General features: G+C 37.9%; 2 protein-coding genes across 3 annotated transcripts in view; one reads left to right on the top strand and one right to left on the bottom strand.

Moving 5' to 3' along the window:
• The window catches only part of LOC119771200, an 84,000-nt gene extending 78,207 nt beyond the window's left edge, over window positions 1-5,793 (top strand). For both annotated transcript variants that reach the window (XM_038266871.1, XM_038266872.1), the window contains one exon: window positions 4,978-5,793. In XM_038266871.1, coding sequence (XP_038122799.1) covers window positions 4,978-5,685 — 708 coding nt within the window. In that variant the 3' untranslated portion in view covers window positions 5,686-5,793. The remainder of the gene's footprint in view (window positions 1-4,977) is intronic.
• A 44-nt stretch (window positions 5,794-5,837) lies between these two features.
• Window positions 5,838-16,981, bottom strand: part of LOC6041281 (probable ATP-dependent DNA helicase HFM1) — a 32,372-nt gene continuing 21,228 nt past the window's right edge. Inside the window, exons 7-8 of the mRNA XM_038266475.1 lie at window positions 11,023-11,982; window positions 5,838-5,964 (exon numbers count right to left, since the gene is read on the bottom strand). Of these exons, the coding sequence (XP_038122403.1) occupies window positions 5,838-5,964; window positions 11,023-11,982 (1,087 nt within the window). The remainder of the gene's footprint in view (window positions 5,965-11,022; window positions 11,983-16,981) is intronic.

The raw sequence follows: 16,981 nt of genomic DNA, 5'->3' as shown, positions 1-16,981 counted from the left end.
CGAAAAATCGCTGAGAAAACAAAAGCTGCAAATTCACGAGTGTCCGGACTGCTAGCGTCTCCGCGGCAACCATTTTGTTAAGTCGAGCAGCGAGCAGCGACGCCAAGTGAGCAGAGGTTGTTAAGCCAGTGATTGAACCGGAGTGCTGTGGTTTTGGGAGCAATTTTGACGTCGTTTGTTCTGCTGGTCGCGGTGGGCGATTCCCGGCGTGGTTTTTGGTGTGGAACCGGCACGTTATCGGCGAATTCGTGTGCTAAATTGATCTGACGGTGTGTGCGGTGCATTTTTGGCGTAACCGGCAGGAGGCGAGCTACTAGCGGGGAAAATCTGCGCACGGTTCAGGAACCGGCATCGGGTGTGTCACGTCGATTGGTGAACAAAAGGGGCTGCGGTAGTCGGTGGAATTTCATCATCGGACGCCATTTTGGACGCTGACTGGTCGGCGACGCGACGCGGCGAGCGTTGATTTTCTTTTGTTGTTGGAGGAGCTGAAACGCAAGGTAAGGGCGATTGGGGTCAAACAAGCTCTTTTTGCCTTTTTTTTATTTAAAAAAAAAGTGAAATTTCCTAGGCAGTATCACCGAGGAAATTTTTGTTCCGACATTTTGGTGTACTAATAATTAACATTTTGCCTTGTGACAGTAAGTGTGTGTATGATTCTTTTGTTTTATAAGAACAAAAGGTCTCATTATTTGATTTGATTTTTAAGAGAGTTTTTCTTTTTATTTAATTAGTGGGGCTTATTGGCCACGGCGGGTTTTCTTCTGCTGTTCCGGGAACTGACGATTTTCGGTGCTGGTGCGCTGATCGAAGGACGAGTCATCTACTGGGGGTTTGTTTTGCTTGCTGGCAAAGGCCGGGACGGAGATCGGTGAGTAGAAAGCTTTTTAATTGTTCGATCCCTACTTTGGAGTAATTGAGATTTTTTTTTCTCTCCATTTTGCTTTCATTGGAAATTTTGATTTTATTCTTGATTTTATTAAGACATGGGTTCGAACGGGATTGCTACTTCCATTGAGATGTTCAGAAAAGGCACGTCGTTCACGGACTGGTCCGACCGACTAGCCTATACCTTTCATGCAAATCAAGTGCCGGATGATCGTCAGAAATCGCATTTCATGACGATCTGTGGTCCGTTTCTTTTTTCTCAATTAAAATTGCACTACAGCAAAGATGAGCTGGATAAGGCCTCTTATGCTGACATTGTGTTGAAACTGAAACAAAAATTGGACAAAACGGAGCCTGACTTAGTCCAGCGCTTTCGTTTTAGTCAACGGAACCAGCAACCTGACGAATCCAATGAGGATTTCGTGCAGTCGGTCAAGCTGCAGGCGGAATTCTGTGGATTCGGGCCGTTTAAGAACGTGGCCATCATGGACAGAGTTCTGGCGGGTCTTCTTGACGGGAATCTCAAAGAGAATTTGCTGAAGGAGGAAGGTTTGACTTTGGACAAGATGGACAAGTTCATCACAACATGGAACATATCAAAACAAAACGTTAAAGCATTAAACAATCAATCAGGGGGATCTCAATTGGAACAGTACAATTACTTTACACCAGAACAAATTCATTACATTCAAAAGACAACAACACAAAGACAAGGGTCTTCATGGTACGGAAATTACAGACAAAATGATGGGTTGCAACGGCAAAATTATCCGGAAAGGCAAAACAATTCAAGATTTCAGCCTCATTTAAACTACAAATCTAATTCTAACCGAAGGTTCAATAACCAAACACAACAACAAAACTATTATGACAAGGGCTATGATAGGAGATATCCTCAGACTAGTATTTCGTGTGATTTTTGTGGGAAAATGGGTCATTCTAAGCAAAATTGCTTCAAACTTGATTACTTTAACAGACAATTTGTGAATTTCATGGGTGAGAGTACTGCAGATGATTATTCTTGCAACGAAGGTGTTGAAATTGAGTACGCAAATGCGGAAATGTTCAACCAAATAGAAAACCTTCAAGATAATAACGATCAATGCATGAAAATTTTTACTGTTTTGAACAAAACTTATGTTAAATTGGATGAAACACAAATAGAGGACCAAATGGTTGAATTGGAAATTGATGATAGTTGCTTGTTAAATGACAGCACTTTTTCCTTGCATGATGTTGATATTGATCTAAATTGTTTATTTACCCCAAATTGGGAGGATGATTCGTTTTTTGATTTAAACTGTTTGTTTGATAAAACTTTTTGTGATATTGATGTAAATTGTGATAGTGCCCTGGATTGGGATGATAAACTGTTTGATAGTTTAAGAGATTTAAGTGAAACTAAGGTGGAAGGCGAAATTGTGCATGCCCCGGATTGGGAAGAAAAATTTGATTTTAATTTGGGTGAATTATTTTTGATTCGTGATGATTTGGAAAAGGAGCAACATTTAGCAGTGAATGATACAGTGAGTTCGATTGTACAAGATAAATTACAGGATACAATTGAAGCTAATTTTAAAAATACCTCGGATTGCGAGAATGATGAGAATCTTGTTTTAGAGTTTGTTTTTGAATGTTATAAAAACATGAAACATGTTCAATTTGACAGTTATGAAAGTTTTAAGGAAAACTTGTTGATTGGCAATGATTTTGATTGTGCAATTGAGATAAATGTTGATAATAATCATGAGGATTTAATTTTAACTCCAAATTTGGATTCAATTGATGAAATTTTAAAGTGTGTTAGTTTAGATTACATTTTATTTGACAAGGTTCCTGAGAATTCAGAACGACAATTTGACAGCAACAATTTGAGTTTAATTGAACTTAAGCTATGTAGGCAAAATTTGGAAAACGAGTACACTATGCCAAACATTGATTTAATTCCAACATTTTTATTGATGATTTTTGTGATTTTATGCCGAGTTGGCTTTGAAGCGATGGAAAACATGTTGTTTCAGTACAAAATGATGGTAACATTTTTGACGAGCATTGCAAAATTGCAATCTATTTTGATTTTGTGTAAAGGATGTGCTAAAATTTTAGACAATCGCTTTGTTAACATTTTTTGTGGTCGGCATGATCTAAAATTTGTGGACGATTGCTGGTTGTTAAATGACAAAGTTGTAGAACCGCTGGATTTTCAAAGCGGGAATAGGAAATGCTTACAAGTCATCTATGCCAGATCAATGATACTGTTTTGGAAAACTCATGTTTGGTACTATATCAAGAAACAACAAATGTTGAACATGAAATTGTTTGGCTGCAATAACACAAATGTCATCGTATTTTCAACATGGCTGCTTAGAATTCTCTTCATAGAGCCGATTAAATTGACGAATGGAGAATTCCATAATTTGTTTTTGTTGATAAATATTGTAAATACTTTTAACTTTTACGATGGTGGACTATCAAAAGCGAAGCTGTGTTTTCAAAAATTGCAAAGGCATCTAATAATGTATAATAACAAAATAATATTTAATAACAAAATTTTGATAGAAAACCTGATATTTGAGAAAATTTTCTGGCATTGGTTGCTGAAAGTAAAAATATTTTGTTCCTTGCAAAGGCAAATTTTTCGAAGGGTGGTGAAAAGGGTGATTACCAAGACTGGAATTAGAAAAGTTTCTTTTGCTTGTTTGATGAAACAAAATATAAGTATGTGCTACACATATAAACAACATTACAATTTAAACACCTTTAAAACTGATATCGTGATGAATGACGGATTGTCAAACTGCTTAGTTAATAGACTATGCACTTGTAATTCTGATTGTTTCAGTATCCAATGTTTGTTATTTAATGTTGGAATTTTGATCATTATTATTAAATCTTATTTCTTATCATTACAACAGAAATGGAGCACACTGCAACCAAAAAGCGTTACCGTTGGAGTGGTGAATCATGGAATGTCGATGGGCATGCGACTGGCCATGGCTGGTCGGGTGCAACGTTCGGGTGGTTGCATTGGATACAACACGGTGTCGAGTCAGGCTGGATGTGGCCAGGAATATCGGTTTCGACGGGTGGTCTCGGCGAACCGATACAAGTCGATGTCGATGAATGGAAATCGATCAAGGAGCAGTACGGCGGCTTATTTGCTGGTGACCTTCTTTCGAAGAACTCAGAATTGTTTATTCTTAATCATTAGTGAACATTCAGGACTGTTTTGTTCTTCCAAACATATCTAATTAACTTTTGATTTTGTTGTATATCTTAAATTGATAAAATTATTAACTGTACTTATTGTATTTTCCTCTTAAAGGGTGAAGGAATTGTCCTATCCCTCGGTTTTTCCGCATAATGTCATTTGAAGTTAGTACGATCAAATGTAACCAATACCAACACATGTAAGAAAGGTATAAATAAAGAAGCGAACATGTATCGCGCTCTCTTTCCTTTTTGGACAACAAGCTGAACACATCTCTTTATTCCAAATCTGACGTCTACGCAGAAAGTAGTACATTTTAGTTTTGATTCAAATCACGGTTTATTTTATGAATACTTTTAAACGTGCAAGTCATAAGCACTCTGATAGCGTTTTGTTAAATTTGTTAGCTGTAAAAACGACACAGGTTTAAATTTTTAATCCCAAAATTTATTTAATTTAATTTATATAAATAATTCCTTGACAGTTTTTGTTATATAATGCTGTCATATCGGCAAAGTGTACGGATTTTTGCTCAGCAAGAGTTAGTAGCCTTAACTTTAAAGCTGTCTGCCACTATTGTTAGTACTAGAGGTGGGCAAAAAAAGAGCGAGCCACTCAAAGGTACGGTTCACTAAAAAGAGCGAACGAACCTGGGCTCTTACGTGTACGAGAGTATGACAACGGCGCCAAATACCTGTATTTACAGTTAGATTTTTGTTTTGCGTCCGCCACTGGATTCGATCCGGCGACCTCTGGATTGTGTGTCCAGTGCACGGATTGATCCACACGGGTGGGCCCTCATTATTTCGCATTCTAATCAATATAATTTCAAATCGAACTCTGCACATATCTAACATGTCCCTTTCTCTTCCCTCCAGATCAACATCCCGGAAACCCCGCTAACATCATCCGCCTCACCCCTGCCTCAACCCGCCGCCGGCGCCACCACCACCTCAGGCGGCTCTTCCCAGATGAACAACCTGTGGCGCAACCTCAAAAAGATGAACATTAACCAGCTGATCAAGCGAAACTCCCCGTCCAAAGAAGACCCGCGACCTTCTCCCGTTCTCCCAAACAGCAGCCAACAGAACCAAAGATACACCACCCAAGAGGTCGAAGAAGAGGAGCCCGACGAGACGGAGCCGGAGGAAGAGGCCGCCAAAACGACGACCTTTAGCGAGCTGAGCAAAAAGTTTGGCCACCACCGGCGCTCGATCAAGAACAAGATGCGCGTGCTGGTGGACCGCGGAGGCCAACAACCGTCGCCGACCTGCTCGGACGCCACCACCGCCAGCAAGATGAGCGCGTCGGACGAAAGGCTGCGCAAGGCGTCGGACAGCCGCGCCCTCTTTGCCACCTTTGGGCGGAACAAAAAGTCCCGCAAGTCGCTGTCGTTTGACGATTTCATCCCGCGGAAGAAGCACCATCATCATTACAACGGCGGCGTCGGAGTGCTGTGCAAAAGTGACAAAGTCAACAACGACAAGCTGCACAAGGAGCTGAAGCGGCAACTTTCGAAGCGGTCCGACAGCAGCAGTGGCGGCGCGAGCAGCATCAATGAGAACAAGAATAGTATAGAGTTGTAGTTGTAGTAGGCGTGTGTGTCTGTACGTACTTTTGTTTTAGATTTAGTTTTTAATTCGCGCGTCCCTACTCTGGTAGCCAAGTGAATAAAGTGGTTTTTTAAGATAAAATTGGGGAGTTTTAATCGTCTCACCTGGTTTGAAGATGGAGGTTCCTAATCGATCTCGATGATGGTGGTTTGGCCTGGGGCGATGTGTTGGATGGAGACACTTTCCTGAAGGTGGAGGAGTCCGTTGCGATGGGCAGTCACCGGCGGTGGTGAGTTGAGGAATTTGTCGATGCTGGAAAGATTTTTTTTTTAATTTAGCTAAGATGGCAAAGAAAATACCATGTGCCTCCACCAAAACCGTCGAATTCGATGCAAATGCAGGCTAGGCCAATATCGGAATGAATTCAAATTTATTCGATGCAACTATTTTTCAAAGTTTTTGTCCCTCCGTTCTGACCGGCGTCAAGGAAGGGGGGAAAAATGAAATAACAAGTCATCGTCTCAAAATTTGAATTCAAAAAGTGTTTTAAATTGCATTTTACACTAATTCAGTTGTTTTGCAATCATTAGTTTTCAAAAAAGAGTAAGATTTGAAGAAAACCAAAAAAATTAGCGAAAAAAAAAACATTTTAAAATAATTCCAGCTGACGAACCTTCAAAATACATTTGAGCAATTCTCTACAAAATAGGTTTATTTTTTTAATTTTAATTTTTGTTTTTTTTTTCAATCCGGCTGAAACTTTTTTGGTGCTTTTGGTATGCCCAAAGAAGCCATTTTGCATAATTAGTTCGTTCCAGCGATGGAATAATCATCATCAAAAGAAAATCTTTGGATGATCATCAAGAGAATAAATCCGAAGGGAGCATGGCTCTCCTCTCTCGCGCACGAAAGATCGGTAAAAAGAATCTAAAAAAATCATCATCTTGATTATTCGGCGGAACATCTTTTTCACTACTACACTCGCAAGTGTAACGTCACACGTCGGAAAATGACCTGGCACATTTTGTAGATGAGCAATGTGTGTAAACAAAGTGAAATAAATATCTTTGAGTGGTGCTGATAAGGAAATTCACAAAAATCATCAGCAGATTGATTTTCTTGCAGAATTTCGGGAACGATTTTCTTTTGCGTGATTTGCCTCCTCTCTCTTTCGCGGGTGAAGAAAGTTCGCAAGCGAAATTGATTTGTTCGCGATTATTCCATCCCTGGTTCGTTCAAATAATTTTCCATACAAATTTGGCAGCTGTCCATACAAAAATGATGATAGAAAATTCAAAAATCTTTATCTTTTGAAGGAATTTTTCGACCGATTTGGTGTCTTCGGCAAAGTTTTAGGTATGGATAAGGACTGCACTGAAAAAGGATACACGGTAAAAGAATGGTGATTTTTAACTTTTTGTCATTAAAACTTGATTTTTCAAAAAAAAACAACACTTTTTTGATATGTTTAAGGGGACATAAAATGTCAACTTTTCAGAAATTTCCAGGTTGTGCAAAAAAATCTTTGACCGAGTTATGAATTTTTGAATCAATACTGATCAATAATACTACAAAAAATCGAAATATTGGTCGCAAAAATTTTTCAACTTCATTTTTCGGTGCAAATCAAATTTGCAATCAAAAAGTGCTTTAGTGAAATTTTCATAAAGTGCACAATATTTCAAGTTGTGTTTTTTAAATATGTGCTCATGTTTGCCACTTTAAAAAAATATATATTTTTGAAAAGCTGAGAAAATTCTCTTTATTTTGCTTTTTTGAACTTGGTTGATACGATCCTAGAAAATGTATGTTTTCCTAGTCTCACCAAAACATCCCACCATTTTCTAACGTCGATATGTCAGCAGCTAATGATCCGATTCTCAATGTTATAAAATGAAACATTCGTGAAATTTTCCGATCATTCCGAAAACAATATTTTTTTTATTTTTTTTTATAATTAAGACTAACATTTCAAAAGGACGTAATATTGAATGTTTGGCCCTTTTTGAAAATATCAGTATTGATTCAAAAATATATAACTTAGTGTCCCCCATCTGACAGTTAAAAATATTGACAAATCTGGATCTTTTGCAACTGGAAGCATCCAAATTGGTAAATTCTACCGAAAGTTATGAGATTTTTAAGAAAAAAAATAGGGGTCAAATTACTGCCCGAGCATTTGAGTGTTAATAAAAAAGTAATTTAGCAAAAAAAACTCTCCATGCACTTTTGGAATACAAAAGTAACAAGAAATAATAAAATCTTGAGTTTTTTTCTAAAGGTCTTAGGGCAGCGATTCTCAACCTTCTTCTAGGCTGGTACCCCCTGCCGTGTAAATCAAGTAGGCCCGGTACCCCCGTTGAGTATCGCTGTCCTAGGGGAAATATACTCATTTTAAGCCTAATAAGCGGCTGGATAATCTGGAGTGTTCCTTGAAATTTACTAAAACCAAGTACACCAACGGTGGTGGTGGTTAATTTATTTCAGGCAGCTTTAACAATATTTGTCATTCGCTGCCTAGTACACCAACGAGTAGAGCAACTTTCCCTTTACAAGAATTATCTGACGAGATTGCATTCACTCAAAATAGTGTTCACCACAATGTTGCATGAAAATATAGGTGATTTTTTTCCATGTGGATTTTCATGCGAAATCTACGTGAACCTCAGGAGTCTTGGTTTTTTCAATTTTCAAACGAACCAATACATTCATATGTAACATCACAAGAATTCACGTCAAAGTTGCAACCAATTCACGCAGCACCTACCTTCTCAGAATGTGACCATCACATGATTTTAGAGGTGATTATGGGGGTTTTGGGGGAGGGGGTTTTCATTCATTTTTTTTTTTGTTGCTTTTGGTGATTTCTGAGCAATGAACACATGGAGTTGAGTTTTAACTTTTTTATTTTCAAAATATATCGATTTTCATGAACACATATCACAACACAGATAAAAAACTTTCAATCATTTATCACAGTATTTTTTCTTTGCAATAAATCCTCCGACATCAGCCACTTCTGAAGCACAGGTGAATAGTTCACGATTCCGGCACGCTTCGGTTTGGGAGTAGTCTAGTGGGACAGTTTCGTTCACGTCCGCCATTCGGGGCCAGCGCCTTCGTCTCCATCTCCTCGGTCTGCGTTGATTCCCTTGGCTACCTTGATTACCGGTCCCAATGAACCTTGCGCACATTCGGCCTCAAATTAAAATTGGCCACGGTGGGAAACCGATGATCGCGCTGAATTTTCTGGCTTGGATGTCTGGAAAATAAGAACACAGAAAATTAATGCAAAAATTATCAACAATGGTGCAGAAAATACTTACAAATGAATCTTGAATTGCTCCGGTTCTTAAATCAACCAAGAAAGACAAATAACTAAAATCTTGATTCCGTGCCCGACTGAAACCATGTTCAGCTGTTGAGAATCACCAGCAGACTGATTGTCCTCAGACTTGCTGGCTGGCTCAAAATTTTCAGACAGGAAAATCATGCAACTCTGCACGTCGTCGTCACTTTTCACCACAATGTTGCATGAAATGGTAAGTGGATATTTTCCATACCACTTTGCTTGCGAATGTGACATGAATTCCATGCAAACCAAAATCAGGTGACTTGCAAGCCACGCCTCCAATTTTTCAGGCAAGAATTTCACGTAAAATTTAGTTGTGTTAGTGTAGGCTGCGTTGGAAGCAAGTAGGATTGACGTGAATGTACTGTGTTAGTTGCATGACTCATGTGAAACGGTGTTTGGGACCAAAAATTGGCTGCTACCGGAATTTTCATGCAACTATGTGGTGGAACGTTTTTTGAGTGTTGGGCCATGTCCATTTTTCTATTGTCAGCTCAGTTTTTTTTTCTTCCAGCGCTCTTTTGTGTCTATTTAGTGCTGCCATTTGAGATGAAATTTTAAGCGAACACTCGCGAAAAGTAGCATTTATAGAGGACCGATTCTTCGGCTCCTTTTCAAAAAATTCCCAAGTTTTTTTCAGCGTTTTGGCTGTAGTGGCACAATTAAAGAAGAAACCCCCCAATGTTATTACATATTTAAAAAGATAATTGATTTTCCAACAAAGAAATGACATGCATAATGAACAATATTATACCTGTGCTTCTCCTGAAATGAAAATGTAGCGTGACGGGACAACATCCTAAAACTGGAATTTTAAAAGGCACACCAAAAATCGACACAGTTTTGCCAGATTGATTTTTTAAAACTTTTGCTCTTCTACACAGGTGGGTCTCGTGGCGCAGGGGTAGCGGCTTCGGCTGCCGATCCCGATGATGCTATGAGACGCGGGTTCGATTCCCGCCTTATCCACTGAGCTTCTATCGGATGGTGAAGTAAAACGTCGGTCCCGGTTTCTCCTGTCTCGTCAGAGGCGCTGGAGCAGAAATCCCACGTTAGAGGAAGGCCATGCCCCGGGGGGCGTAGTGCCAATAGTTTCGTTTCTCTTCTACACATTATCACAAATTGAAAAACGAATCTTTTGCTCCTTGAACTGAAAGATATGGCTGAGATTTGAGTTTTTGCCAGCCATTTCTTTTTTCCTTTCTCGAAAGGAGCAGATTTTTGAAAAAAAACTCCTCTCCCATTCAATGACTTGCAGACCTTATTTGGTCAATATTTTTGGCATTTCAGATAAGAAAACGCATTTAAAGCACATTGCAATTATTAGATCATAATTACAATGAAATTTTCCATTTAAAAAATCACATTGAAAATTGAAAAAAGTGACATTTTGGTGTGGCTTCGCTAAGAATCGGTCAGAGAAAGTTTCCTGGCATCACTGGCTCACTCCAACAGGCGCTGCTGGTGGTGTTAGTGGCCACCCTTTGTTCTTCATTTGCCTTCGCTTCTCGCTCTGTTTTCTTCAGCCTTCGATTTTTAATGGGTCGTCAAAAGTCAAACGTCAAAAGACTTGGCACGTTTGTTTTTTAGATGGCGCTTGCTAATTATTTACACGTTTCGGGATTATTTTTCAAGTGAGTGACTAACTAATGTGCAAAAGAACATATTGCCGGTACTTGGAAGCAAATTTATATCTTAAGCGCTTTGAAATTGTTAGCGCAAGTGGAAAGATATTTGCGACTTTTGTTAAGCAGTTAAGCTCTCATCTTGCGTGTGGATGTGTGTGCCACCAAAATGATGAGAAATGGTCTCGCAGAAGTAGAAATTATGATCAAACGTGCATTAAATTTGGTCTTTTTGGCCAGTAAGTGGCACACATTTGCGTGCTTACTCGAGGCGGTGCTGTTGCTGGTAAGTTTATGGCCTAAATAGTGTTTTTGGAGCTTTAATCGAGCATCAAACTCTCCATATGACGAAAATAGGTGTTTGATTCGAAAGGGTATATTTCCCCTACTTACCCAAGATCCAACTCCTTCCTCGTTTGTCCACCATCCCAACCAGTTTGCGGACAAACTCGATCGTTCTTCTTTTGAGCACCTCCGTTGATCACGCCGGCGCTTTTCGCCGGTGCCGCACCACTCCGGCGAACCTCTCGGGTCACCTCACTAAACACTCCAAAAAGACAAACGCGTCGCTTGGGGCCGTCCTTGTGCCGCTGTGCTCCAAAATCTTCCGCCCGGCCAAACAGCAGCAGCGGTTCTTTGCGCAACATTTCGATGATGTTCCCGCCGGTTGAAACTGATTTGACTGGTCTAGCAGCTTGTAGAGTGGGAGCTTTGTAGAAGTAGTTGATGCGTTGCTCTTGAACGGGGGACTTTTCCTTGGGCAGAATTTCAACCACGTCCCAAATGCCGGAATCGTTGTCGGTGAGGTTCTCCTTGCTGGGCATCGTTTGCTCAGCGCAAGTCCTCGGAACCTCTCGCTGGGGTTCGTTCCGGTTGAGCTTGTTGGATATTTCCAGTAGCGTAGTGTCACTGCTTGCAGTTGAGTTGAAGCTGGTGCTTCGGCCCAGCTTGGATTTCTGGCTGAATTGGAACAGATCCAAGGAACGCTTCTTCGGAGCAGCATCAATCTGGCAAGTCGCATTTTCAGTCGGTTCCTGCAAGGTTTCTACAACCTTTGAACTCTCAATGACCTTCTCAGTCTCCTTCGGAACCTGCTTCCGATAATACTCCGTAATCTTCTTGTTCTCTCCTTTGCCGTTGTTGGTCGTCGCGCTTTTTCGGGTTCGTGGCTTCTCCGTCGTTGAAGTCTTTGCCGTTGCTGCTGCTGCGGCGTCTTCGTTGATGACGAGCACTTTCGAGCAGTCAAGGCCTACCCAGTTGAGGCAAACCACGTGGCCGGTGGCGGTGGCGACGGTCGCGTCCTGCAGTTTGAACGAGTCCTGCAGGATGTACTGGGTGCCGGCGGGGATTTCACTGAAAGTAGATGTTTATATTGTTTGTAGAAATATACGAAATCTTTTTTCATAGGTTATTAGTTATTGAAGAAAATAGATGATTTTCCGATTTGAAAATCTAAAATTCATAAATTTAATATTTATGATTTTTGAATAAGACCAGGCAAGTTTTATTTCATGTTTTGATGTCCAAATTTTCAAACAAAAATCCAGTGGTGAAAACACATATTTACAAAATGTAAAATTTCATTGAAAACACGTGTGAAAACGTTTAAAAACTGCACAATCTATAGAAAAAAGACGTGTAATTTATGGAAAATAAATATTACAATGAATTCATTGATATTTTTGAAGTTTTTAACAGTTTATAAATCTTTTAAAGTTTTTTTAATCGCGATTTTACGAAAAAAAAAGTTTTGAAAAAGGTTCTTTCTTCGTTTTTTTTTTGTTTCGTCGTTCGTGTCTTTTGCGGGTGACCTTGAACGGCTATGATCAACGACGACCAACTCCTTCAAAACTTTTTTTTCGCAAGCAAACCCCTTATGTTTATAAATATCATTTTTTTTTTATTGTCTGCTCTACAATTTTGTAGAATATTGTTACACTCTAAAAAAATACCCTGCTAAGTTAGAAAAAACAGAAAATTTTGAAATGAAATTTTTTGTCATGAATGAAAAAAGGTTCTTAAAAATGTTTGGTTGCATAACGAAAAATGGCACAATTTTTTAAACATTTTTTGATTTGATTTCAATGAAGAATATTATTTTCGGAATTCTGAGTAAACCATCAAATTGGGCGTCCAATTTTACACAAAAGTCCCTCTGACACCAAATGCCCAAACCTCCACAATTTTTCAAATTATTGAAAAACACGCCTTTATTCAAATGTTCAAAAATGGATGGCCCTTCGTCATGAGTAGGACTAGTGATTTTTCGCGATTTCGCGGAAGCCGCGTAATCCGTGAAATTTGCTCCTGGCCGTGAAATTTGGAAGCACCGTGAAATGCCGCGAAATTTTAAATATTGCATCTTCTCAGTTCATTTAATCATTATTTATTTTATTTCAAACACTTTACAAGAATTTAAGCGATCATTTCGGATGTAGTTTCCAAAATAATCAAATATTGCTTGTCAGATTTAGAACTATTTTTCAAAGATATTGTTCATTGAAATATTGTATGAAACGCACAAATTGATTTTACATTTCAGCAAAATTTATTTATTCCTCAAAATTCTAAAAAGATTATAAAAGAACATTATTAAACACTACAATGACGAAAACGCGAAAAAAAAGTTATTTGTTGAACATTTGCAATGTATTATTATTTTTCTGCAATTATCAACTGCTTTTTTGAGTTTTGCCTAAAATTTATTAAAATACTGAAATTCCTCTATTGTTGAACTTAGGAAAACAAATACAGACATGCCTCTGTTAAGCACCGCATATGGGGGATGCAAAACCGAGGCGTGCATAACCGAGGCACAGAGCTTATGAGATTCTTGCTATATGAGAGACATTGGCTATAATCGTATGAAAAATCATGCAAACATCAAAAAATTATATTGTTTTGGAATCGGGTGTCAACTATCCATTAAAATTATAATTTCCTGAAAACTTTCACAAAAATACGTATTTTTCCTGAATTTTGAAAATGGATTTTTTTCTCTAAAGAAACCAAAAATTTATTGTTATTGCTTTATGGGTATCAAATGATCAGGATTTTTATTTTACATTTGGATTTATTAACAATTTATTTTTAAAATACTCAAAATTTTCACAAAACTACGAACTTTCGAAAAATTACTCAAAATTTTTGTTTTTACAATATGGGTATTAAACGATCAGGTTTTTTTTCACACATTTCGAATGTAATAACATTTTTTTTAAACACTCAAAATTTTCACAAAACTACGTATTTTTGAAAAAAAATATGAAAATTTTGAGTATTTAAAAAAAATGTTGTTAATGCATTCGAAATGCATGAAAAATTCCCGATCGTTTGATACCCCCATTGTAAAAACTAAAATTTTGAGCATTTTTTCGAAAATACGTAGTTTTGTAAAAAAATAAGTATTTCCAAAAAAAGTTATTATTACATTCCAAATGTATGAAAAAATCCCGATCGTTTGATACCAATATTGCAAAAAACAAAAATTTTGAGTAATTTTTCGAAAGTTCGTAGTTTTGTGAAAATTTTGAGTATTTTCGAAAAATATTGTTATTACATTCGAAATGTATGAAAAAATCCTGATCGTTTGATACCCATATTGTAGAAAACTGAAATTTTGAGTATTTTTTTTCAAAAATACGTAGTTTTGTGAAAATTTTGAGTGTTTTCAAAATACATTGTTATTACATTCGAAATGTTTGAAAGAATCCCGATTGTTTGATACCCATATTGTAAAAACATAAATTTTGAGTATTTTTTCAAAAATTCGCAGTTTTGTGAAATTTTTGAGAATTTTCAAAAAATGTTGTTATTACATTCGAAATGTATGAAAAAGTCCTGACTGTTTGATACCCATATTGTAAATAACTGAAAATTTCAGTATTTTTTTCGAACATACGTAGTTTTGTAAAAATTTTTAGTGTTTTCAAAAAACGTTGTTGTTACATTCAAAATGTAGATAAAAATCCTGATTATTTGATACCCATATTTAAAAAACTAAAATTTTGAGTAGTTTTTCGAGAAACATTGCATTTTCAAAATACAGGAAAAATTCGTATTTTTGTGAAAATTTTCATGAAATTATAATTTTGATGGATAGCTGACATCATCCCGATTCCAAAACACTATAATTTTTTGATGTTTGCATGATTTTTCATACGTTTAAAGCTAATGTCTCCCATATGGCCAAAATCCCATAAGCTCTGTGCTTCAGTTAAGCACTGGGCCGTGCTTAACCGAGGCAGCTGTACGAATCAAAACCGGGGCATGCAAAACCGGGGCATGGCTGTAATGTTTTATATATTGTTAGTTTTATAACACTGTTTTACTACTTCTTATCTACAAAAAAACTGACGGAAATTCTCCAAAAAAAAATTCAAAATAAATCCAATACATTTTTTATTCAAAATAATAACTTGTGTCAAAAGATTCTATCTGCTATTAACTTTTAAAACAATTTTCTGTTCATAATTACGCTAAAAGAGCTCATTTTAAGATTTATTTTGAGCAGTTTTTAGAGTACCGTGAAACTGCAGTGAAATTCCAACGTTTTGTAATTGGCAAGCCGCGAAATTTCGATTTTTTTGCCGTAAATAATCACTAGCCCTAGTCATGATATATCGAAAAAGGGAGCTCGGATTTTGCGATACTGTACAACGACAATTTACTTATACTCAAAATATTTTCGAAAGAATTCAAACATATTAAAAATGGCTAGGAGAGTTTAAATTGTTTTCAGCTGATTAAATTATAATGACATTGGCATATGGAAAAAAAATGAAAAAAATAGGTTTTTTTGCCCCTTGATTTTTCGGATTTTTCGGGGAGAGAAGACAAAAACTTTGAAAAATATTTACACCGTCCTAATTGGAAAAAATAGGATTTCCAAGCGTAAAAAACTACAATCCAAAGTCTCAACAATTCAATTCAAAAAATGATTATGAAATGATTATGAAAATGTACGGTTTGTTCACGCATCCTTCCTTCCCTGTAGATTTTGTGAATTGTGATCCGTTCCACGAATCCTCTTTGCGGTAAACACAACGCAGACCGGGCTGGTCATGTTTTTTTTTCTAAAACATTTTTGAATGTTATCTGGTTATTAGCCTTTAAAAAGATGCTAAAATAAAATAAAACACACTTAAAGCACATCAAAACACTCAATGATGGCTCACTTACAGTCTACAAGTAAGTATCTAATTTTGCCGCTTTATTTATAGGTCCTGCTCGGATGAGCTCCTGAGTAGTGCGGTGCTTGTGGGACGCGCAGTCCTGTTTTTTCGTGTTATTTTCCGTCTCTTTTGTGTCGCTGTTCGAGTGCAGAATGCATAATTGGCAAAGGGAGCGCGTGGTCGTAAAAAATATGCGGAGTGAAAAGTGATTTCTTTTGTGATTTTCAAAGCCCTTCCTATATCATCGTTGATCGGAAGGCACGGCGTCGGGTAAATTGTGTATAGTTTTTTGAATAAGGTTTTATTTTTCATGGTGAAAAAGCCATTTCTATATAATAATCGAAAGACGCACTGACATTTTGGATTAATTAATAGTGGAGTGAAATTATTGTGTGTGAGTGACTTTGTGTGTTAACCAAAAAGACCTTCCCATAGCATCGTTGCTCGGAAGGCTCGCCGACGGGTCTGTTATGAAAGTCCTCCCCATAGCATCGTAGCTCGGGAGGCATCGAAAAGCCAATACCTTATCCTACTAACCCAAAACAATAATAATCACGTGATGCTTGAAGGAGATGCTGTGGATTCAACGGTCTCAAGCGGTATCAACAAGTATATAGCGAAAAACTGTGTGCTTGATGAGTCTGCAACTTCAACTATCGGACTAACATTCCTCCCTTTCGTTGAACTGCAGGCTTCTTGGGAGGGCGCCGCACCCAGAACTGGGCATCGGCAAACGAGAGGATAAAGAGCACGATTCGGTAGTAAAATGGTACTGTGTGCGGACGGAGAGGATAAATCCCGAAATTACCGAGAGTACTTTACTCATGGTTCATTTTCCAAAAAAGTTCATCTATCAAAAGAAAAGTACCGGTACCGAGACTCGAACCCAAGACCTTCGGCATATTGAACCGTGCCTTTGCCGTATGGGCCACCATGGTTCAGTAACTAAATGGCGGTCATTTGTCCTTATAAGCCACTCAATGGATGAACTGTTCCAATGAACGAATGAACACGCGAGAGGACTATACTCTCGCAATATAGCACTTTCCTCACGTTTCTTTTCGTGAGGACTATCCCCTCGTTCTTTAACTTTGGGTGCGGTATTGACTAATAAAGTCGGGGTCTTCAGGGGTTAAACAGTGAACGGATGGTTGGCTCCCACTGATCATTTTTGATTC

This window comes from Culex quinquefasciatus, chromosome 1 (assembly GCF_015732765.1).
Source record: "Culex quinquefasciatus strain JHB chromosome 1, VPISU_Cqui_1.0_pri_paternal, whole genome shotgun sequence".
In the NCBI taxonomy this organism is placed as follows: Eukaryota; Metazoa; Arthropoda; class Insecta; order Diptera; family Culicidae; genus Culex; species Culex quinquefasciatus.
This window is presented reverse-complemented; position numbering and strand designations above follow the sequence as displayed.